At 36.8% G+C, this 24,956-nt stretch overlaps 5 protein-coding genes and 1 non-coding gene across 7 annotated transcripts; 2 read left to right on the forward strand and 4 right to left on the reverse strand.

Moving 5' to 3' along the window:
* Nucleotides 16-4,307, reverse strand: LOC104730859. The gene is made up of 5 exons (XM_010450094.2): nt 3,846-4,307; nt 3,161-3,417; nt 2,280-3,053; nt 1,515-2,101; nt 16-1,418 (listed from the first exon to the last, which is right to left on the reverse strand). The coding sequence occupies exons 2-5, from the start codon at nt 3,386-3,388 to the stop codon at nt 353-355; spliced, it is 2,655 nt and encodes an 884-aa protein (XP_010448396.1). The 5' UTR covers nt 3,389-3,417; nt 3,846-4,307; the 3' UTR covers nt 16-352.
* Nucleotides 7,875-10,348, forward strand: LOC104730860 (protein DETOXIFICATION 35). Its single transcript, XM_010450095.2, has 7 exons — nt 7,875-8,240; nt 8,423-9,048; nt 9,144-9,200; nt 9,295-9,533; nt 9,620-9,738; nt 9,822-9,908; nt 10,032-10,348. Exons 1-7 carry the CDS (start codon nt 7,974-7,976, stop codon nt 10,101-10,103), a joined length of 1,467 nt encoding a protein of 488 aa, XP_010448397.1. The 5' UTR covers nt 7,875-7,973; the 3' UTR covers nt 10,104-10,348.
* On the forward strand, nt 10,445-10,528 carry TRNAL-CAA. Its single transcript has one exon. It is a non-coding gene; the product is annotated as a tRNA-Leu (tRNA).
* Nucleotides 11,794-12,610, reverse strand: LOC104730861. The gene is made up of 4 exons (XM_010450097.2): nt 12,401-12,610; nt 12,205-12,284; nt 11,986-12,103; nt 11,794-11,892 (listed from the first exon to the last, which is right to left on the reverse strand). Exons 1-4 carry the CDS (start codon nt 12,554-12,556, stop codon nt 11,830-11,832), a joined length of 417 nt encoding a protein of 138 aa, XP_010448399.1. The 5' UTR covers nt 12,557-12,610; the 3' UTR covers nt 11,794-11,829.
* On the reverse strand, nt 15,685-20,956 carry LOC104730863. 2 transcript variants are annotated; one of them, XM_019233771.1, is made up of 5 exons: nt 20,707-20,955; nt 20,476-20,549; nt 20,254-20,374; nt 19,976-20,134; nt 15,685-15,754 (listed from the first exon to the last, which is right to left on the reverse strand). In XM_019233771.1, exons 1-5 carry the CDS (start codon nt 20,860-20,862, stop codon nt 15,719-15,721), a joined length of 546 nt encoding a protein of 181 aa, XP_019089316.1. In that variant the 5' UTR covers nt 20,863-20,955; the 3' UTR covers nt 15,685-15,718. The 2 variants fall into 2 exon arrangements, with proteins under 2 accessions (XP_019089316.1, XP_010448402.1); XM_010450100.2 differs by lacking the exon at nt 15,685-15,754 and adding an exon at nt 19,567-19,867 and having other exon boundaries at nt 20,707-20,956.
* Nucleotides 21,219-23,482, reverse strand: LOC104730864 (mediator of RNA polymerase II transcription subunit 36a). The gene is made up of 7 exons (XM_010450101.2): nt 23,371-23,482; nt 22,808-23,124; nt 22,622-22,717; nt 22,466-22,543; nt 22,200-22,376; nt 21,700-21,768; nt 21,219-21,613 (listed from the first exon to the last, which is right to left on the reverse strand). The coding sequence occupies exons 1-7, from the start codon at nt 23,387-23,389 to the stop codon at nt 21,431-21,433; spliced, it is 939 nt and encodes a 312-aa protein (XP_010448403.1). The 5' UTR covers nt 23,390-23,482; the 3' UTR covers nt 21,219-21,430.

The following is a 24,956-nucleotide window of genomic DNA, read 5'->3' on the forward strand; positions in this document are numbered from 1 at the left end:
AATAAAAACATCGTATACGTCGTCTCAAACAACACGTGATCATTTATTTTGGAAGATAAAGGCCTGAGCATCCAAGCTTTGGCCGAAAAAAACATAAAAAATTGCAGAAAGATTTCATTTTTTTTCTTCTACAAAAACTACTTTCCAAGAAAGGAAAAGAAAGAGAGCAGTGAACAAACACAGCAACAAAATCTAGAAGCCCTCTTGGGGAAAACTCTAAGCCCTAACCCCAGAAGAAAACCACCATAATCACCAGGCATCTTCTGCATCCCTAAAACTCTGGTTTGCCCCAAACACCAAAAGATGAAAAAGAGAATCTACCAAAACCCAAAAACTGTTATATCTTATTGTGTTATGACGCTCCATTGTTGTCATTGTTGATTGAAACAACAGAGTGTTGTTGTTGTTGTTGTTCTGCATTTAATCTGAACCGTCGGATGTTATCACCGTCATCTTCCATTGCCTCCAATCGCCGAGGCGGATGAGGAGGCCGGTGCACCATCTCATACCTGTTCCCATTCTTCTCCTCCTCCGCTCCCTCATATTTACACCCACCTCCTCGACTTCCCCCACCATCAACAAACCTTCTATTGTTATTATTATGGCGCATAAATGGTCTGAAGTGATTGTTTTCCGAATTCACCCTTCTAATATTGTCAAATCTCTGCTCTGGTCTAAAACTCCTTCCTGGCGGTGATTTTCTTCCTCTCAAGTTGTTGTGATGATTCTCCCCACCACCATCATTGTTTCTGCTATCGAAAAACCTCGAGTTTCGCTGGTTTCTTGGCGGCGACATGAATCCCATCTCTTGATCAACCGGAAACCGTTTCTGAAACGGCATCCTCACTCTCTCCATCCTGTTATCATCGCCCCTGAACCCAGGAGGAGATCTGTTCCGCCCGTTCCATGAGCCTGGGGAACGGCTTCTGGACCTGGACCGTGATTGGGGATCATGCATTCTCCTAAAGACAGGAGGGGAGTTGCTTCTGTCTCTCCTATTGTTCATCCGGTTGTTGTGCATGCGACTTGGATAGTCATTAGCATCGCCCGGAGGGAAGGGACGATCTACGCCTCTAAAATCCCGATTCCCGCCACCATCTGGGAACCTTCTGAACCGACCCCGGTATCCTCCATTTGAGAACTGCCTACGTACATAGCCATGTGGGCCTGGACCTGGACCTGGCCCTGGCTGATCAAAGCCATTCATAAAAGCTCGGTCATCCTCAGTTTTATGACGCGGACGTCCAAAACCGTATTGACCACCTTTGTAATTAGGTGGGGAAGAGCGACGCTTGGTATTCCAGCCACCAAATTGTCCTCTCCCAGGACTTCTGCTTCGCATAGGCATCCCTGATCTGTCTCTCCCAAATTTATTTGGACCAACGTCCCTCTCATTTGACTCTTCGTAATTATAAGGCCTGAAACAGGGAAACCACTTTAATTAGCAAAAGAACCAATACTCAGTTACCATTAAAGAATGTAATGAGAAAACAGGTTCAGCAGAAGTAACTTGCCTTCTCCTTTGGATACTTTCATGTGAGGGTAACTCTTTGTATGGTTTTGACCCGAAGCTCCTTGACGGAGAAGATCCTTTAGAATGAGTATCATTCATGCAAACCACTACATGCTTCTCTACATCACTACTTCCTTCACGCACATTGCCAGAATCACACTTGACAGCTACACATTTTGTCTCTGGCAAGATTCCCTTCTCAACGTCCTCTAGCTTATTCTCATTACTTTCAGCCAAAGAGTAGAATCGCTCATTCTCTGGCTCAGAGCCATAATCCACTTGTTCAACATCTCCACTATCACCCTCGTTTTCTTCCCAAGGGTAAGGTTCCCTCAACTCTCCATCCTCAAACTGGGAATCATAACCAGATTGGCATTCCTTCCCATTTCGAGTAGAGGCTTCAGCCTTTGCCCCAGACGGTGATGGAGAATTCATGTGCACATCTGATGCAATCAGGCCTGCCGCGTAGTCCTTACTACCATCCACATGTCCATTCTCTGTAACAGATTCAGTGACTTCTCCATCAGAATATCTTCGGGTTACTTTATCAACTACATCACAAGGTTGACCCCACGCATCTGTTGGAAGATTTAAATCCCAGTGTAATCTATCATCTGTAAGGCATTCAGTGCTCTTACCCTTTCCAGTGCGCTCATCATCAGATAAATTCTCTGACACAGTGGCAGTTTCACTCTGAGGTGCTAAATTTCCNTCGGGTTACTTTATCAACTACATCACAAGGTTGACCCCACGCATCTGTTGGAAGATTTAAATCCCAGTGTAATCTATCATCTGTAAGGCATTCAGTGCTCTTACCCTTTCCAGTGCGCTCATCATCAGATAAATTCTCTGACACAGTGGCAGTTTCACTCTTGGGTGCTAAATTTCCGCTATCACCTGCTTCCATAGTTTCTTTTGGCCTTTCTGTTGAGGATTCATTTGAAATAGCAATGCTGATGTTCTGAGCCTCTATCATACCACTAGATGCTACTATAATATGATGCTCTTCACTCTGATCAGCAGCCGAAGCATTACACAAAGTATCAATCGGAACTTTTTGAGGCACTATGATTTCGCTCTTGCCTTCCCCAACTTTGTCACTGGATTCAATCGTAGTATCTTTCCGAGAGACATCAACAGTGCCAGATGATGAATCATTACCTTCCACATTAGCAGATAAGGTCAAACCATCTTGCTGCTGAACAGGTTCAACAGGCTGACCGTCTACTAGGGACGCAATATCACTACTCATACCACTACTGCAAGCAACTTCTGCAAGTATCTTAATACCAGAAAAGTCATGACTGCTGCTGCAATCGGGCTTATCATCGGAGATTTCTTCTGTTTTCCGTCCCATAAGATTAGGGTTCAACCTAGAAACAGGCAGAGCATGGTTGATCTCTGCACGATGTTGTGAGCCTTCGCCACGAGCAGAGGACTTTTTCAAAGGTGACGGAGGGGGAACCATAAACCTCCGTTTCTTAATTGGAACATGTTCTACTCTTTCTGCGAAATGCTGGCCTAGAACAGAAACGCCAAGCTGCCATAATCGAAAGAAACAAGCATTAGAAAAAACAAAACCAAAAACATCCCATACGAATCAGGGAAGATAGAGAGATCAAAACGGGACAAGAAACTGAGGATAACCTTTTCCGATTCTGAATCCCCTTCTGCTGCTGTACCAGCGGAACTTTTGTTTTCTGTCTGAATATCTGGAGCTGCAGCTCGTGAAACTTGTTTCTTAGTACGCCTAGTGGAACTCCTACTACCTTTGGCCACCACTTTCCAAGGAAGACCAGTATCAATGGTAGCTTTAACCTCAACACTGCCAATGCTTGTCATACTTTTAGTGCAGTCCCATCCACGTAGGTTCATAAATCTTTTAAGTGCGGTGTAATCGTCACCTGAAAGTAATAATGTCCATAAGCAAGCCATAAAAACAACACAAGCCATGAAATCTTCTACTAAGATCGAAAACAGCAGAGAAAAAAACAAAGGGACGATCCACAAATCTCCATCAGCCAAGACATCTTCGATCGGAAAAATCAGGTCTTTTAGGGACACTCCTAAATCTAGAAGGTAGAAAAGATGTCAGATTTGAGAGTCCACTAGCTCAGAACCAATATAAGAGTTTCCCGACTAATGATCGATTGAGCCATAAAACTTAGCGATCCGTCGATCCTCTTGAGTAATCCCAGCAGTAATCAGTGAAAAAAGGAAGCAAGATCTCGCAGTAGCCGACATTAACAAAAGATCTCTCTCTCATCGTGGAACACATGAATCAAAAACCATAATAGAAGAAGAAATCAAAGGAGCTAGGGTTTTCATATACCTGTCGACCAAAAACTTTTATAAATCAAATCACCAAAACCACCATAGATATCAGATCAGATCAGATCAGATCAGATCAAAACACTCCTCCAGATGATTTCGATTTCCAACAGACACACAAATCTTAATCCTTGACAACTTCTTCCTTCCTCGATTTATATATATATATATATATATATATATATATATATATATATAAATTAACAAACAAGTGCCCTCGAGTCCTCGAATCAAAACTCCACAGGAAGAAAGATCGCGAATCAAAAGAGATGATTTGGAAACTGGTGAGAATCCGGAGATTAAAATACAAAGCAGTGAAGAATCTCCTCTTGAGATATAATATAGAGAGAGAGGCGGCTAAGCTAGGTCTCCCTTCTTCGTCTTCTTCTTCTTCTTCTTCTTCACACAGAGCACAACGATTATACTAATAATATTAATTTTATTTTTTTTCTTCTCTCAATGGGATGTGGGATGGATGAACAGCGCAGAGCCCTCGTGCCCTATCGCCACGTATTTATCATCTTCAATAAACCGACAATACCCTCCATTCTAATGATTATTTACGGCTTTTTGCCATTTTCTCAATGGTCCTTCCTTGGGCCTTTTTTATTATTATTTCCTTTTTCTTTTTGGCCGATCAAAACCTTTTATTTTCTAGGGTAAAATTCCTATTTGCAAATATGGAAATAAATATTCTATTCTTTTTTTTTGATATATGAAAAAAGATTATGGTAAAATTCTGGAATACTCGATTTTTTTTTGGCTGCTATATAGAAAAGTCAATTGGTCAAAAACAGAGAGACAAATGGCTTTCGACTTTCGTGGAAATTTATTAGAGTGAGAGAGAGAGTGGACAATAATTCCTTCTTTCTTTTGGGAGTCTGATCTCGATCTTCTTCTTTGTACTTTCTCTAGCTGTTTCCTCTTCCAACTCTTTTTCTTATCTTATCTCACCTTTTTGGCCCTTATGCTTTACGTACGTATGCGAAATATATTATAGCCTCCAAACCATCCCCAAGATTAAATGAAGAAAATTAATATTATAACACGACTTGGGGGAAAAAAAATTAAACTGGTTAGACAACTATAAACTAATACGGTGTGTGAGGAGATTGTCATTTTTGGGTGCTAAAATAGACATCCATGAGATGAGATTTGAAAGATGCTTGATATAGAGTAGGTTTTGAATCTCATTTAAATAAAGTTTTTCTCATATGACGTGTAAAATCTCTCAATGTGCATGTTTCAAATTTATGTAAACTATTTGATACTATCAAATTTATCAAGAACACAGTAGGGTAAAAGGGAAATTGACTTGGTGAAGAGAAGACAGAGATGTGATAGAGTCAAAATACTCACTGGATGATATTTTGTTTGGCTCTTAAAATGGGCTTAATATTATTAACGTTTGTTCCACGGCAACCCAAGAGTGAAGAAGATTCCTTTTCACTAATTGAGCAATTCCAGTTTTTGTTTCTTAAGTGGGGTATAAATTCTTAATCACATCACCAGGAAAGAGACCATATATACTAAAGCTCCCAACTCAAGCATTTTATTATAAAACTCATTATTCTAGTTACAAACTTAAGACGCTATGTTAACTTTTGATTCCATCTTGTATATATATTTTATAGTTCCATAATAATTAACCGGTCCCTAAAACGATGAAGCTCTAAAGTTTCAAGTACGGAACATTCTTGTGGGGGAATACCTTTATAGAAACCATAAGTTATCCACATTAAAATTCGAGAATGAATCTTCTTTTCTTCCTATATCAAAACCCGAAACTCGGGTCATGCAAGGACGGCCAAATGTATACCACTAGCTTTATATTCAAGTTTCTTTCCTCCTCAATAGTGACAAGGGCTAGTTCAGAAGACAGGGACTCTATATATCCCTCAGTAGTGTGGAACTTCTTCTCCTATGAACTTGCCAAGTTCGAATAAACTGATCTTAGCCCATTGAACATCTCGGCCCATGTATGTAACATTTTGGGCATTCATACTTTCAAGAAAATCCTGAAGAAGTAACTATACAAGCCCAATAAGCTAAAATTATTTCTTCTGTTGTTGTTTTACATTTTGAACTGTAAAGTGATGGAGTGGCTAAATGTGATAGTGATTCGGTTGTGGGCGTAACAACACAACTGGCTAGAATAAAACCTCGTCGATATTTTCTCATTCCACCACATAGTACTATTGTTTTAATATTTGAAGGTGACATCTAGCGACTTTAGATATCAGTGATTTGATGTGAGACCCGCAAAAAATTCTGATGGGACCAATCTATTTGTTCTAGCCAGCGGCATGAAAACTATGATATTGCTTGGGTTCTAAATTTATTTGGTTACCCAAAAAATATTCATGATCATAATGTTTTGTTTTCGTCAACGGTATCATCACAAGTGTATCCTATGACACAAAAGTCAATATGGCACGGCCGTTTTTAGTAAACTGACTGGGCTTAGTTCATGACATGCCGAAGATCTTTCTCTTCAATTCTTTGACGCACAAATAAAAAGAAAAAGTCAATGGAAAATGTCATCATCATCTGTTTGGGTCGATGACAAAGGTTTTTAAATTGTGAAGCAGAGGAAATAAATACAAAACGACGGAAGACAAAACCAAACAAATAAAGCAGCTGGACAGTGGACCATTTTAGCTAGTTTCCGTCTAAACGCAATCATACAGATACAGATCTCCTCTCCGACTCTTCTACCTATATACAATATTCATTTTTACATACGTAACCTTACCTAACTCAATTCTTTTATTGTGGCTTCTAGAAGCCTTGTTATATCAGTAAACGGAAGTAAATCACCTACTTTTTGGAAACGACAACTTCCCCTTTTGGTACCTAAATTCCATTTTTATCCCAACTTAGTTAGATTAAGTAATTTTCCTGACTTACGTATATATATTTATTTTATTGGCTTCCACCTTACTTGGGAAATTTGTGTTTCTTGACCACGTACTAGACACAATCGGTGTCATCACTAGGATCATGATTCATATGTATCGTCTTTCTTGACTGCAGTGCCTTATCTTTTTCTGTTGATTATGAGAAAGTTTGCATCTTATCTTTCCGGAATTATTTTTTTCTCCCCAATAGTGGTCGGTAGTTTGTACCTCCTTTCTATTTAATAAATCAAATATATTAGTTATAGTTGAAGGGTTAGATTGTCAAAAATGAGAGTTAAATGAGCCAATAGCGTATATTATCAGTCATAACTTATAACCAAGTGACAAAACTAAGTAGTTTGACCAAAATACTATTAGTATCCCACTAGTGATTATGATATTTTATAAAAATACATTATACAAGTTGTATGCACCTTTTGTTGCACATGTAATTTGGTACAGTGAAAACATGCATGTAAGTAATTATATATATAAAAAAGTATGGGATCCCACAATGACAAAGTGATAACAATTCTCATGTGATTTTGGCTCTACCAAACACTTCCGTATCTTTTGATGGAAAAGGGAAAGCATTTTTTTTTTTTTTGAAGGGAAGGCGTTTAAGAGAGGCACGACGCCATCATGTCCGTAAGAGTTTCTCTCTTTTAAGTTCAGTTGGATCTGGATGCTTCGAATCATTTTTATGATATGTTAGACATGTCAACGTGGTGCCCCATGAACCACTGGTTAGCTTCACCTACCTCCACTCTACTCCTCCGACAAAACGAAAAAAAGTAACAAACATTACCTCTCAAACAAAATAGACATCCATAACCAATAAATGACAATTAAATTTCATTAAAATTCTAGAATAAAAAGTGCGTTACGTTACTAAATAATTAATCTACATGACATAAACAAGACCAATACATTAAATTCCATTCATTTTTATAAAAACTGAGGCATACTTGTGATTTATTTGCATGGTGGACAATCATCGTCTATAACATTTAAGGATTTTTTTTTAATTGATAATTATTAGCATCCACGAGGATATTTTAGATATCATTTACCTTCACGAGATATTTTTTATTTTTATTCTTTAAGAGAAATTAAAAAGTGTATGATTCATGATTCAACGGTTTGTTATATAAACCAACAAATAAGTCGGCAACTAACCTTGACTCTGAGAGGTAGCTAGAGAGAGAAGTGAGTAGCGTGTGGAGGAGATGGATCCGACGACGCCGTTGCTTACGGATAGTGGCCAACCAGAGGAGGATTACGCTCCGGCGAGAAGCTGGACCGATGTGAAGCGAGTTCTGTATACGGAGTCCGCTAAGATGTGGCTCATAGCTGCTCCCGTTGGGTTCAACATCATCTGCCAGTACGGCGTTAGCTCTGTCACTAACATCTTTGTTGGTCACATCGGTGAGGTTGAGCTCTCCGCCGTCTCTATCTCTCTCTCCGTCATCGGCTCCTTCTCCTTCGGTTTCTTGGTAACCCTTTTCCTCCCTCAGTACTAATTAATACGTTTTTGGTTTCGTGTTGGAACATACGTGAAAACTAAATCTATGGCATATGTTGTAGTTATACATGCAATTGTGAAATGAGCTTTGGGGTTAGTGTTAAGAGTGTTCAGATGAACTAAGTTTAGTTTTGGTTTTTGAAACACTTGCAGCTTGGTATGGGAAGTGCACTTGAAACACTGTGTGGCCAAGCATATGGAGCTGGTCAAGTCAATATGTTAGGAGTTTATATGCAGAGATCTTGGATTATCTTATTTGTTTCATGTATCTGCCTCCTTCCTCTTTACATTTTCGCCACCCCTGCTCTGAGACTACTCGGTCAAGCCGAAGAGATTGCAGTTCCAGCTGGAAAATTCACCATTTTAACCATCCCACAACTCTTCTCACTAGCCTTCACTTTCCCAACCTCTAAGTTCCTTCAAGCGCAGAGCAAAGTTGTCGTTATCGCTTGGATTGGGTTTGCGGCTCTTGTCCTACACGTTGGTATGCTCTGGCTGTTTATTATCGTGTTTGGTTGGGGAACAAATGGTGCTGCTTTGGCGTTTAATGTTACAAACTGGGGAACAGCAATCGCCCAAATTGTTTATGTGATTGGTTGGTGTAATGAAGGCTGGACTGGTTTGTCTTGGTTGGCTTTTAAAGATATTTGGGCTTTCGTTAGGCTCTCCATTGCATCCGCTGTTATGCTCTGTCTTGAAATCTGGTATATGATGAGTATCATCGTCCTTACTGGCCACCTTGACAATGCTGTTATCGCTGTTGATTCCCTTTCTATATGGTAAGCTTCCAGTAGTAGCATTTACCCCTAAATAAGCTTGTAATACTTGTATCTGACTCTTTAACGTTTTCACTCTTTGGATTTTACATTTTCAGCATGAATGTCAACGGCTTGGAGGCCATGTTGTTCATTGGAATAAACGCTGCTATAAGGTATCTCAACGTTTTTTTTTGTGTTCCTGTTGTTCATTAGCTGACTATTCAACTTATAAACTCATGTGTCTACGTACTACTTGTGTACTATTAGTGTCCGCGTTTCCAATGAGCTTGGATTAGGCCGTCCACGAGCAGCTAAATACTCTGTCTATGTCACGGTCATAGAGTCTCTCCTCATCGGTCTTATCTTTATGGTGGCTATCATCATAGCCAGAGACCATTTCGCCATCATCTTCACAAGCAGCAAAGTAATTCAACGCGCAGTGTCTAAGCTAGCTTACCTTCTTGGTATAACCATGGTTCTCAACAGCGTGCAGCCGGTTATTTCTGGTACAAACTGATCATTTCCATATCTAAACAAAAGTGGAGGTCTGATCATCAGATTTATAACAGTCCTGGTTTGTTCATCTGATTAGGTGTGGCTATTGGAGCTGGTTGGCAAGGCTTAGTGGCTTATATCAACTTGGGTTGTTACTACATTTTCGGCCTTCCCTTCGGGTATCTTCTTGGTTACAAAGCAAACTTTGGAGTGATGGTAAGAGAATGGCATGTTTTTATAAATCCACTGAAATGAGTTAAGGCAGTTCATCGTAAAGCTTATACTATAATTGTTTTCAGGGACTTTGGTCTGGAATGATAGCCGGGACAGCGCTTCAAACGTTGTTACTGTTGATCGTTCTCTATAAGACAAACTGGAATAAAGAGGTAAGAAACGGAATATACAAAACCATACACTTTTTTTGTTTTTGTTCATGGAGATCTGATTTGGTGCTTGAGAATTGAGATCGATTGAATTCAAAACATAAATAAATAAACTATGATCAACAGGTGGAGGAGACGATGGAACGTATGAAGAAATGGGGAGGAAGTGAGACGACATCGAAGGACGTAATTGCGTGATTGATGTTTTTTTTTTGGGGTTAAGCTTACAAAAACAAATGTAACTTTCGGCTTTTTGTTTAGTTGTTTTTTATTGGTTTGGCAACAATAGCTCTGTTTAGGCTGTAGGAAACTGTTCAATCAGTAATGTTCTGTTTCTTTCCCAACGAAAAAAACAGAGCAATAGAAGCCATAACAAATGTATGGTATCTCTGCTAGTGTAACCCCCAAAATATATCATAAAAATTCCAGCGATCTTGAACTAATTAATGACATTCGAAATGCTTGATAAGCAAATTCAAGATTTCCATTTACTCATTGATTTGTAATTATAGTGGTATAGTGCTAAACACTAACACATGGTCAGGATGGCCGAGTGGTCTAAGGCGCCAGACTCAAGTTCTGGTCTTCGTAAGAGGGCGTGGGTTCAAATCCCACTTCTGACATTATTATTTTTTTTTTTTTTTTCATTTTTGTTTGGCTCACATTCGTATATGAAAACATTTGCGTTTGTGTTGCCTGATTATAGTGTTAATGTGCTTGCTTACCTTCGTTAGATGAATTGTTTTATAGGGCAATATCTTTGGTTTCGAACAAGACGATGAGCTTTGTTTAGAATTAGACCACAAATAGATGACAAATTTATAAGTCCCTTAAGGCCGTGTGGACTTTGGGAGATCATAATCTTTTAATTCATGCATGTTTAATATCATTAGAAAGTAGAAACAGAGGGGTTAAACCGAAGACATTAGTGCAGACACTTTAGTTCTTTGTCTTCTAAAGCTAAAAAGGTAAAACACATAATCAAAGGCAGAGGTGGTGGAGGAGACCTGATCCGTCACAGACTCACAGGTGTTGATGTACTCAAAAGATCCGCGATCTGAAATAGGATACAATCTCGCGCCCAAGATCAAACGAGCGCCATCCTTTAGATCCATGTCCTTGATGCTTCTTCCCTCGTCTCTATATGTAGTCTTTATATCCTAAGATTCATCACTTTGTTATGTATTGTAGCCTTAGTACGTAACTCTACTTACTGATATATTTTGTTTATTAAGCGAGAGTTACTTGTGCAAACAACAGAGTCTGAATTATATTATGTCTTTTCTGCAACTCTTATTACACTAGCTTTGAGCTACATATCTAACACTTCTTATTGGAGGATTCTCTGCTAAGAAAACTCCTTGTGTTGTTGATTAGTCTCAACGTAGCAACTTGCAAAAGTTATTATATATGGAGATGACCAATTCTTTGACCAGCTAAACACATTGGACAAATCATCATGACAAAGATTTCTCAAAATCAAACATATAACTTGAATAAAAAAAGACAAGTCATATATAAAAAAGCATATATAGTGTTACAAAACAATTGGAGAACGTTGTCCAGGGGATAAAAAGAGAAAGAGAGAGAGCGGAAACAATCCAACCTATATGAGCAAGAAACAATCGACCATCACCATCCATCCAAATAGCTAAATCCAAACTAATTAATACTCCCTCCGTTTCATAATATAGGATGTTTAGAGAACTTTTGTTGTTTCATAATATAGGATGTTTTCAAGTTTCTATGTAACTTTTAGATTAGTTTAATACTTTCTATTATGCAGTTTTGTTTGTAATTGGTTAAACTTTTTTAAAGTGATTATTTCTTAATCTACGTGCTTTACTCAAAACATCTTATATTTTGAAACGGAGGGAGTATATATATACACACATTAGAGAGAAATAAATGGACACCCTTTATCTTATGACGATGGGGACTGAGGCATGGAGGTTGAGGTGGTAGCAATATCAGACGATAACTTCTCCTGTTAAATGATAATGTAAGAGACTAAAGATGACGACAAATCTTTTTCGAATTGCAAAGGCTTATAAATGAAAAGAAAGGAAAACAATATAACCTGCTGAGTATCAAATATATCAGAGCCACGAGTGGTATGATACTGATCAGATCCCTCCTTCAAGTCAAGTGTTTCCATACGGGTAGAACAAGCTTCCAGCGACTGCTGAGAGGCCAACCTGCATATATAAGAGCAGCACTAACCATTACCATCGACAATAAAAGCTATCATCTATGCAAACACATTAGAGAGATGATAAAAAAGAAAATGAATGTATACGACGTTGATGTCGACGGAGCCATGGCAGTGGTAGTCTTTTTCTTTCTAGGATAACAAATAACAGTCAACTTCGGCTCTGGCTGTTATAAATTATATAAAAATGTTCTAGTTAATAAACAAATCAATCAATAATTAAAAAATTAAATTAAATTAAATAGATTTTCAATTCCCATTTGCAAAGAAAGAAGCCAATCACCCTGTTCAGCATAGACTGAAGCCAGTCCTGATCGCAAGAATCCATCCAGGCCTGATTCAAACCGGCGTCCTTATATCGGCGTAAGATGGAAGCAAAAGACCCCACGAACTTTGTCTTTCTCTCAGTCTTCCTACGGCGGCGATTTACTCCTCCCATACTACCGTTCTTCTGCGGATATGATGTGCCTCCTCTAAATCTCTTTTGGGGGTGTTGGAAACCCTAGCTAGGTATATACAAGTAATTTGGGCCTAAAGCAAGGTTTATATGGACATTATATATGTCTTAGGGGGTGTTATTGGAGAAGTAATTTATAAATCCATATGGAATTGTAAATTCTAGAAAACAAAATACATGGATTTTGAAATAACATGTTTTATCCTTGGATTTGAATTCTTCTATTTTACACTTTCAAATCCATTCAAATCCATTTAAAACATAATGTGGATTTTGAAATCCAAAAACAAATCATTGAATGAATAACATGGGATTTTAAGAAGTATTTGTAATTCATGGAACCCATAACACATCATTTTGATAAGTATTTTAAATTCAATGATTGAATAACACATGATTTTGTCTGGATTTCCAAATCCATTAAAATCATAGAACCAATAACCCCCTCTTAATTTTTGAGAAGTTTGATTTGCATTAACAGTTTATGTTTTCATATTTTTTAACTGGTTTAATCGTGTGTTTGGCTGTTGTGCTTCGTTCAATGAGAGTTGCAAGAGTGAAATTGATAGCTTAGAGCGCACATATTACAAGAAATTACAACTAAGAGATATGAGAGTGTGAAGTAAAGATAAATAAAGTTAATGTTTCTGGAATTTTGTAAACCAGAGAGAGAACGTCTCGGGTGGCAACTCTCGTCTTTCCGTAGAGAAGAAAAATATACACAACAAATAGTGTTATTAGAGATAGTGTAAGTTACTACGTTTACAAGTCACAGAAACTCGCTAGCTAGAGGCTCACACATTAACAGATTTGGTGTTGGGTGGAATTTCGGGTTGTGTATGTAACTTTGAATCAGTCTCTTGTTGGCTAAATTGGCTGGTAGATGCTTCAGATTGGCTTGAGAATATTGTACAAATATTGAAGTAGTTGCCAATTTAATTTCATAATTTCCATGATAAAGTTTCAGAGGGCTTCTATATAAAATCATGCATATCTCATCAATCAAGACATCAACAAACCCAATCGATAAGAAGAAAAAAAAACTTCCATGATTGGTTGCTGATAATAGGATTTTTGTATGTATATCCTAGCAGATTCAATTAACCTTATGTAGTTGTAGTATTTAAGGTGTCAATCCAATTGGGATGATGCTAGCAATCAAGATGCAATCAAGCAATCACAAGTCAAGCCAATTCAAAGAGTGGTTTATATCTAACAATCCTAGAATGATGAGAATGCAAAACGGAAATGAACTAAAGAACTAGAAAGGAACATGAATGACTAAGAAGTAAACATGAGTAAAAACAGAAACGAGTCTAAGCATGAACTAAACAGCAAGAATAGAAACGGTCTCAGGAATGCAATAACAATTAGAAAGATATAAGTCCCAAGGATGGGAGTAATTGATGTCGAGCAGGCATGACGAACTATTTCATTCACGTCAACAAATATCCTAGACAACTAATCTCTTAGGCTAGGAATGTAAGTCTCTGGCATTAGTTGGTCAGACATTTCATCAAACACCTTTTGGGTGTGGAAATGTCTAAGACCTGGTTCCAATTAATAAGAGAGAAACTAACTCTAGTCTAGAAGAGAATCATACGAATCTAAACTTAAACACCCTACATATTAAGACTCTCCACCTAATCTATCACATCCTCAAGAACTCTAACACTACTCAGATCCAGAAATCATCATCACTAAAAACACAAACCCATAAATCTTTAAATCAAGCATGATCAGATAGACAAAAATGAGATGAACAACTTTGTATAAGAAATCCAATGCAAAAACTCAATAAAATCAAAGATATCTAGATTACGAAATCTCAAAACGTTTTAGATGGCTAGATAAACATTAAAGAAGAAAAGGAGATGTCTTTGGTAAAGACTTAACAAAAGATATTTATAGTAAAACATGGAAAGTCTTAAAACATTCAACGATAAGATAGAGAGTCGGTTTGGGAATCTTCTGAACCGTGTGAGACAGTGCGTCTGTCTTTCTTCCTGACATGTGCGATCGAGTCGGTGCGCGTCGAGTGGAGTGGCGTCGTCTCGAGCTGGGTCGAGTGGAGTGGCGTCGTCTCGAGCTGGGTCGAGTGGAGTGGCGTCGTGGAGTGGCGTCTCTCGAGCTGGGTCGAGTGGAGTGGCGTCGTCTCGAGCTGCATGTTGGTGCTTCTTCCCGGGAGCGCGTCCAAGTCGCATGTCTGGCGTGGTCGGTCAAGTCTCATGTCGTCAGTTCTGGGAGTGGTGCTAAAGCTTCATTCGGCTCCAATAGTCTGAACATCTCCTAAACACCTGAAATACTCCAGAATGCACAATGTATGCAAATATGATGCAAGAACTAGCTAAACATACAAAGTGTATAAAAAAAGACTAGAAAATGAACAAAACATTGAATTATCCTAGCTAAATGCATGACAAATATATGCTAAGGAGAGACAAAATATAGACATATCAGTTGCACAATTTCCATGATTAGTTACAATGGAGTGAAATGACCAATTCTTTGACCAGCTATAAACACATTGAGCAAATCATCATGAAAAAGATTTCTCAAAACCAAACATGTAACTTAATTAAAAGGTTTTTTTTTAAACTCATATAAAAAAGCATGGCAAGTTTAAATTACGAAACAACTGGAAAACATTGTCCAGGGGATTAATAAAACAGAGAAGAGAGAGCGGAAATATATATATATATATATATATATATATATATATATATATATATATATATATATATATATATATATATATATATATATATATATATATATATATATATATATATATATATATATATATATATATATATATATATATATATATATATATATATATATATATATATATATATATATATATATATATATATATATATATATATATATATATATATATATATATATATATATATATATATATATATATATATATATATATATATATATATATATATATATATATATATATATATATATATATATATATATATATATATATATATATATATATATATATATATATATATATATATATATATATATATATATTGACAAACAAGAGAGAGGAAATATAATATATTTGGTAGACATAGGTGGGGATTTTAGTTTTGCACTTTGAAATTGGTCGGAGCTGCTTAGCTATGGCGAGCCAGGTGCGCGCAAGACCATTCCAACCTATATGAGCAAGAAACAATGCACCATCACCATTCATCCAAATAGCTACGGCTATCTAAATAATTCATGATACACATGAGAGAGAGAACATTCAAAAGAAATGGACACCGTTACCTATCTTATGGTGATGGCGACTGAGGCATGGAGGTAGAGGTGGTAGCTATATCAGACGACAGCTTCTCCTATTAAAAGATCACATATATACAAGTTGGGTTGTAAGAGACTATTGATGACGACAGATCTTTTTCCAATTGCAAAGGCTTATATATATGAAAAGAAGGAAAATTATATAACCTGCTGAATATCAAATATATCAGAGCCACGAGTGGTATGATACTGATCAGATCCCTCCTTCAAGTCAAGTTTTTCCATACGGGTAGAACAAGCTTCCAGCGACTCTGAGAGGCCAACCTGCATATATAAGAGCAACAACAACCATTACCATCGACAATAAAAGCTATCATCTATGCAAACACATTAGAGAGATGATAAAAAAGAAAATGAATGTATACGTTGATGTCGACGGACTCATGGCAGTGGTAGTCTTTTTCTTTCTAGGATAACAAGTCAGAGTCAACTTCGGCTCTGGCTGTTATAAATCATATAAAAATGTTCTAGTTAAGACACAAATCAATCAATAGTTTAAATAAAATAAAATAAAAAACTCCTAGCGATGACAGAAACTAAATAGATTCTCAATTCCGATTCGCAAAGGTATACTATACGTATATGAGAAGGAAGAAGTCAATCACCTTCTTCAGCATAGACTGAAGCCAGTCCTGATCGAGAGAATCCATCCAGTCCTGTTTCAAACCGGCGTCCTTCAATCGGCGTAAGATGGAAGCAATAGACCTAACGGGCCTTCTCTTTCTCTTTCTCTTAATCTTCCCATGGCGACATCCTCCTGCCATACTACCGTTCTTCTGCGGATATGCTGTGCCTCCTCTAAGAGAGCTCTCTTTTTTGGGTGGGGTGGTTTGCTGGAAACCCTAGCTATGTATATAACAAGTAATTTGGGCCTAAATCAATGTTAATATATTTTGTAAAAAGTCTCCACCATAAATTAAAAACTAAAAAAAAATCAAAAAACAAAATCCAAAAAACTAGAAAATTAGAAATCAATCACAAATAAAATCTACAAAAAAATTCATGGCTTTAGTATCAAGTCTGTTTTAGCTGTCTACTTTATTGGCACAATCTTATTATATAAAGTTGGGTTTGAAAGTTAGCCATTAACAAGATTTTGACATGTGTCAAGTTATCAATCTCAGATTTTGACATGTGTAAAAATTAATATTTAATAAAAGAAATTTGATTACAACAAAAATAAAATATTTTGTTTTAAAAAATATTAATAATATAAAAAGATAATTATCAAAACTTACAGAATTTATAAAAAATAAAATTTTTTTCAATAATTATAAAATTCGAAATTATGATATTATTTACTTATTTTTAATATTTAAGTTATTAATTCTAGGAAAAAATATAGAAAAAGGGATTAAAGAAAATATACAGTTAATTATTAATTCTAAATTTTGTAAATACTCACTTCTATAAAACATAGATCATCTTATATTTAAATAATTTGTTCAAAAACATTGCTTTCAATTTTGTTTAATTGGGAAATTTTTTTTAAAATGGAAAGGTAAATTTTTCTTATGTTTTTAAACCAAATTTTCTCATACTTTCTCCTTTTCCAGTTGGGAATAGGTAAGAATAATATGGTGACCTAAAAAAAGATTAATATATGCATATTCTTTTCCTAATACTGTATTTTTAAAAATTATTTTAGTATTTTTAGATTATTTTATTTAATTTATATTTTTTGAGGAAAAAAAAATTTTAATTTATATTTTCATAATTGAATTATTTGAGATATATTACCATACTTATAATTTTTTATTGTTTCTTTAATTATGCCAAATTAATTTTCTTCTAATTTCTCAACCTTGATTGGTTGGTCATAAACCCTTCTTTTTTTCTTCAAACATAATTGTTACCATTATTTTCACTCAATCCCAAATGGAGATAACGAGTAGAAGTTCTTCAATCTAATGGATGGATAAAATAAGTTAATCAAACACAAGCTTACAACAAACATAGATAGATAGATTGAAAAAACATAAATCGTTGTTGATAGATCCATAGGATCTCAATGACTCTGATACCCTGGTTTGCGTAAAAGTTTATAAGAATTTATATGACCACATATGTCACCAAAATGCACTTATTTTTCTGGTCAAGGGTCTTCAGAGAACTTCATGATGGGTGACCTTCCTGGAAGTGATTGTCGGAACTATGCGAGTGAGGACAAAACACAAGAAAATATCATTTGTTGATTTGTAGGGTCGGTAAACAAGTTTTTAAAACCTCTCAAACATAACAAACTTGCCATCAAATATGGGTGGGTCCAAATGCCGAGAATAGATGTAGGGCCCACTTAGGAAGGTGGACCATGGACTGAGAGTGGACATGGGCTCACTAAGCAAGGTGGCGGTTTAGGCGTTACAGAGACAGAGACTACATCATAGTGTGTCAAAGGCATTTCCACGAATACATTTGGAAATTTAACAGTAGTTACTATCAAAACATATTGTGACGTTAGAAAAAGGTTTTTACTTTCAATGGTTGTCGGACCAAGCCATTTTGAGATAGCAAAAAGACGTGAACATTTTCTCTCCACACAGGAGGAGGGCAGAGCCGAGGTTGTCTCTATGGTGGAGAAGATTGGACACAAGGTTATCTCCCTAAGAGAGGGAGGTGGAGGAGGTTGGATGCAAGGTTATCTCCCAAAGGAGGAAGGCGGAGCCAAGGTTCTCTCCATGGTGGAGCAGGTTGGATGCAATGTTCTCTCCATAAGGGATGAGGGCGGAGCCGAGATTTTCTCCATGGCGGTCATACATTATTGTGATGATACATCATTGATTACTATATTATGTAATATATAAACACATTAATCCAACTATTTTACTTTCACTTCTGCATAGTTACTATCACGAATACATTAGAAAAATGTTTTTACTTTCATTGGTTGTCGGAGCAAGCCATTTTAAGATAGCAAAAAGACGTGAACATGTTCTCTCCACATAGAAGGATGACACAGCCAGGTTCTCTCTATGGTGGAGAAGGTTGGGCACAAGGTTATCTCCCCAAGAGAGGAAGGCAGAGCCAAGGTTCTCTCCATGGTGGAGGAGGTTGCACGCAAGGGATGAGAGATGAGAGTGGAGCTGAGGTTTTCTCCATGGTGGTAATACATATTTTGATGATATATCATTGATTAGTATATTATGTAATATATTTTTTATTCAAAATGTTTTTTGAGCCAACAATTTTAATAATTAAAAAACTATGCAGAAATAAAAGTAAAATAGTTGGCTTAATGTATTCATATAGACATTTTATAGATGGTGATAAAAAATATATTTGTAACACAGAGTATATTTAGGTGTAAAAAAAATACAATTTTAATAGTGACGTACATAAAAGATTTGTAAATAAATATAATAAATCAGTGTATTATAACAAAAATAAAATTTATAAATAACTAATAACAAATTTTAATATATATTTTTTTAATTTAATTTAATTTATAAAACTTGAAATCCGCACATCGGGCGAGTCCTCATCTAGTCTGCTATAAACAACAATTCATAAAAAAGCTTAACCAAAACATATACATCGAATTCAGAAAAAAATTCCTGGACATTAATTAATTTTCATCATTCATTTTTATTTCGTTTTTCGATTCATTGACGTAAGATCAATTCAGCTACCATATCTCTCGTCTTTCGGTAGAGAAGAAAAATATATACACCACAAATAGTGTTATTAGAGATATAGTGCAAGTGACGTTAACAAGTCATAGAAACTCGCCGACACAAGCAATAACAACGTGCTACCTAGAGGCTTACACATTAACGGGTTTGGTGTTGGACGGAATTTAGGAAAAAGAAAATACTGAATTGCCATAAAACTTTAAAGGAAAACTTAAGACTAAACTTGTTTTGCTTATGCGGACTTCCTACGTTGGTAAGTGATACCAAATCTGGTATCAGGCGACTGAGGCATGGAGGTTGAGGTGGTAGCAATATCGTCAGACGACAACTTCTCCTGTTAAATGAACACATATGTTGGGTGTAAGAGCCTATAGATGACATATATTTTCCAATTGCCAAGGGTTATATATATGTGAAAAGAAAGTAAATTATATATATATACCTGAGTATCAAATTTATCAGAGTGAAGAGTGGTCTGATAATCTTTGTATTTCTTGCGCAACTCTTTAATTTGTTCTTTTGCCTTGGATAGCTCAGCTTTGGTTTCGAGATACTTTTCTTTGTAGGAACTTTGTATTCCTGTTTTCTGACTTTGCATTTCCTACAAATATAAATAAACTTACATTTATTCTAAGTATTCGCATTAGAAATTATATTATATTATAAATCATTTGCAAAGGGTTATATATATATATATGAAAAGAAGGTAAATTTATATACCTGAGTATCAAATTGATCAGAGTCAGGCGTGGTCTGATCCTGATCATCAGATCCCTTCAAGTCGTCGTCAAGTTTTTCCATACGGGTAGAAGAACAAGCTCGCAGCGACTGTGAGGCCAACCTGCATATATATATATATAAGAGCAACATTTAACAACCATTACCATCGACAATAAAAGCTATCTAGCTATACAAACACATTAATTAAAAATGAATATATACGTTGATGTCCGCTGAAGCTTGGCAGTGTTAGCCTTGTCCTCTCTAGGATATATACGAGTCAACTTCGGCTCTGGCTGTTATCAATCAATTATATAAAGATGTTCTCTAGTTAAGAAACTAATCAATCAATAATTATAAATAAATAAATAAAAAAGCCCCTAGCGATAACAGAAAATTAATTCTCAATTCCGGATTTGCAAATATGTATATGAGAAGAAAGAAGCCAATCACCGTTTTCAGCACAGACTGAAGCCAGTCCTGATTGAGAGAATCCAACCACCCCTTACAAATACCGTGACGCACACATGTGCGAACTCGAGCAGCCTTAGACGGCCGGTATCGCTTTCTTTTCTCTCTCGCAAACGGATCCTTCCGAATTCTTCTCATACTACCGTTCTTCTGCGGATATGCTGTGCCTCCTCTAAAACTCGTTTCTTTTTTCTTTTGGGTGGGGGGTGTTATGCTGAAAACCCTAGCTTGGTATATATATGCAAGTTATTTGGGCCTAAATCGACGTTTATAATCTTCGTACATTCTCAAGCCATAGATACTCTTTACTAATTTTTCAGATTGGTTACCTCAACGGGTCTCTTTATTCTCGCTCGCTCAAACGGTTTGATCACAAGAGACTGAAGTAGTCACAAGAGACTAAACTTATCTCGGCCTGTTAGGCTGTTATTGTTATCAAATGTCATACTAATGATTTTCATTACAAGGGCACGTTGTTTAAATTAATCAATCACTAGTCGAGAAAATTTTATAAATTCTTTAACCCAAAATTCAAAAACCTTGTCCAAAAAGTTAGCGTTGTAAGCCACGTGAACCAAAAGCAGAGGATTCAAAATGATTACAAAACTCAAACTTAGATTAAAAAACACTACAGATTCTAAAAGAGACCGAGACACAGAGCAAAATCTGAGGAACTGGTGGGATAAACGCAAAGTAAAACAAACTTCTAAGCAGCAGTAGCGGCCTTTGTCTTCTTAGGCATACGGTAGCCACCAACCACACAGGCGTGGTCACGCTCGAATGGCTCAAGGGTCACTTGCTCTGCTGGCCTGAATTGCTCCGCTTGCAACTTCTTCACTTCGGTCTGGAACACAGCTTCGGCTGGAACAGTTGAGTCGATACAGTTTGCCTGCAAAACAATGAGAGGGCATACATTATTACTAATCTTTCCCTGTTAAGATATCATGGATTGAATATGTTTGGATTGCTACCGACCTTGATTGAGATAACAAAGTGACCTCCTGTTTTGAGGAAGTATGTTGCATTCAAAGCCACAATCCTAGCCTGCACGGTTCATAGGGAACAGAAAACTTCATAAACAAACAATATACTAGATACAACTCCCAAGCTAAAAATGACATTAGACAGCTCAGGACAACTAGGTTATACATCAAAAAAACCAAAACCGAGAAATAAAGACTGATTTTAAAATTTAAGATGGTACTTGATTAGAAAAAAGAGATTGTAGAAAATAAATTCCATAGTAGGTTAAGGCTTTTTACTTTGGTTACTAAGTCAAAAACCAAAAAAAACGAAACAAGATATTCTTAAGCATCAGAAACTTGGAGTTTGCATCACCCATAATGATCTGAAGGGGAATCCAAGTAAGATCATCATATGCCATTATCAAAACACCATTTCAAAGCAAAGGGCAAACATATAATGCTATTTGGTAAAGCTAGACATTCATTGTAAGATATACAAAAGAACCAAACCTGATCTGGTTGAGCAACATCAGAGAAGATAACATCAACCATGCCTACAAGCATCCTGTACTTAGCAGGGTGTCTAGCATCCTCAATGATTGGAATAACATTGGTTCTCTTCTTTGCCATGTTCACCAAATCTCTTCCACTTCTGTGTGAAAACTCAACAGCGTACACACATCCCTCCTACCAGATCACAAATCCAATACATAAGAAACTCTAATACACCTCTAAATTCTGGTCATCTACTAGATAAAAGTTGAGTTTTTGCTTACAGGGCCAACAAGATCAGAGACATGAGAGACTGTGGTACCAGAAGCAGCACCAAGGTATAGAACTTTAGCACCAGGTTTCTACATTGAAACGGAAAAAACAAACATCAATATATGAATCAAGTCTCACAAACAGAAGCATCAATAAGATTCACTTACAATCCAGATGTTATCAACACCACCGAGAATAGCAGCAGCCAACTTAGAACGGAAAGGGTTCCAAACTCTGTATTCAACCTTAGTTCCATCTTCATTCTGAAGATTCAATCACACAAAAATCATTAAGAACAAACTCATCCAAGAAGGGCAAACACAAAGCATCAATCAATCAACCAAATCCTATACCTGAACAGAGATTCTCTTCTCGTTGTAGACAGCTTCACCAGGGACCAAGTTCTTGGTGACAAGAGCATCTTCTTTACCCTTTGCAATAAACACTCCTGCGTGTCTGTGAGGTTCTACAATGACTTTGCTTCCTCCTTTCATCCCACCACGGCCTGCTGGTCCTCTGCCGCCGCGACCACCACGGTCACCTCTTCCTCCTCTTCCTCTGCTTCCGCCACGACCACCACGGTCGCCGAAACCTCTTCCTCGGCTACCACCTCGTCCGCCACTGTACCCACCGCGACCTCTTCCACCGCTGAATCCACCACCACCACTTCCTGAACACAACACACCATTCAGTAAAGACTCAATGTTCTCATAAATACTTTACTATAAACTACAAATCCTATAGAACTAGCAAAGACCCAATACAGTTCTAAGCAAAAAGGAACAACCTTGACTACCAGCTCAGCAAAACAAAAAGAGTTCAGACAGAACGAGCTCAGCCTCAGAGTGTAACTCGCCATTGTTAATCTAATAAACAAACAAGGGAGAAAAGAGAAAGAGGCGGCTAGGGTTCTTACCAGTTAGAGGAGGTCTCATATTTGCGTTAGATTCGAGAGAGACTGCTACAATCAAGGAGAGAAGCTTTTCAATGAGAGAGAGAACGCCCGAATAGAGAAGAAAGAGCTGCGCTCGCGAGTCTTTTTATACCCAAGTGTTTCAACCTAGGGTTTTTACAGGGTTTTAAAAAAGCTGCTTTATTTACGTTTCGGTCCTTATACTAATGTATTCATCTCTTTTCGGGTATTAAATATTTGGAATTAACATTTTTACCCTTTGGTAATTTATTTTGTATTCTTTAACATGTTTGGTTTGTTAAAACTTGTAATTAGGTCCAAAAACAAAAACAAAAAAACCACTATCCAAGTATCCATTATATTCGTTGCAAATGAAAATGAAATCCCAATAGCGTTGCACATATCATGCTGGAGATGTTGAGTTGATAGGGGCTTTACCCTTGGGGTGTCCCTCGACGGTAGATTCTCTAGGTTGGCATTTCACAAAATCTGGGAAGTATACGGTGAAGTCAGGATATCATGCTGAACGTATGACATCTCGTCGAATTTTTCAGGCTCCTGACTGTGGTCCAAAGATAACTCTGCTTCTTGCTAGTGTATGGCAGGTTAAATGTCCACCACATATCATCAATATCATATAGTAAGAGTTTTGGGAATTAGAGAGCATGTCTTAATTCGAGCATGGAAGGCCAAGTCACATTAATGAAACTAATTAATTGAACATGCGAGGAAATTATATATTCTTAGACCCTGAAACTTCTTTGATTAAAGGAGATTAGTTCTGTTAACTTTAGAGAGATAGTAGCTCCCGATAGTCCACACGGACCACACACAATAGAAACAACAAGAGTAGTCATCATGTGATGAGAGATCGGCAAGAATTTAATGAAGCGGAACCAGATCGAGGGATATATGTTTGCGGGAAGAGTGAGTGTCAATTCAAACTCCCTTTCTTACCTTGATCAGTAGTTTACCTATGTCCCCATCAATAAGCAAACCCCCAAAAAAAAAACCAACGATAAAATTCTGATTCTACGAGTGATAAAATTTATTGGACTGCTACATATATGGGCCTTAATCTTATTTTCTGGGCCATAATATTAAGCAAGTTCTCGTGTTGGACCAAAACCATATAAATCATTTTCTTTTGTAAATGAGGTCCAATAAAAACATAGAAAAATCACTAAGGGTAATAAAAGATGTATAAAAAATCTATGATCCTAAAACCCTCCATTTACAAAAGAAACGAATCTTACTTTAGTTTAGTCTAACGAAGTAAGAGACTTAAAGTAACTCAAAATGATCAGTGAGTTAACATGTTCACATTCAATTGAAATAAAAGTCAATACTCCAATATTAAAACACCAATTGCATCACAATCAATGAATTGAGTTATTGAGATGAGATTAGTGTATATGTAAACACGGAATGGATAAACTAGAATGAACAAAAAAAAACAAATGGAAGAGAATGGAGAGAAGAAGTGTGCATGTGGGATGTTGGGGGAAATAGGGCCCATTTCCCATCCTTTTTCTTTTTGAGTCTCTCCCTACCAATCATTCTAACTTTCCTCTACTTCTAAATTATAA

This window comes from Camelina sativa, chromosome 12 (assembly GCF_000633955.1).
Source record: "Camelina sativa cultivar DH55 chromosome 12, Cs, whole genome shotgun sequence".
NCBI lineage: Eukaryota > Viridiplantae > Streptophyta > Magnoliopsida > Brassicales > Brassicaceae > Camelina > Camelina sativa.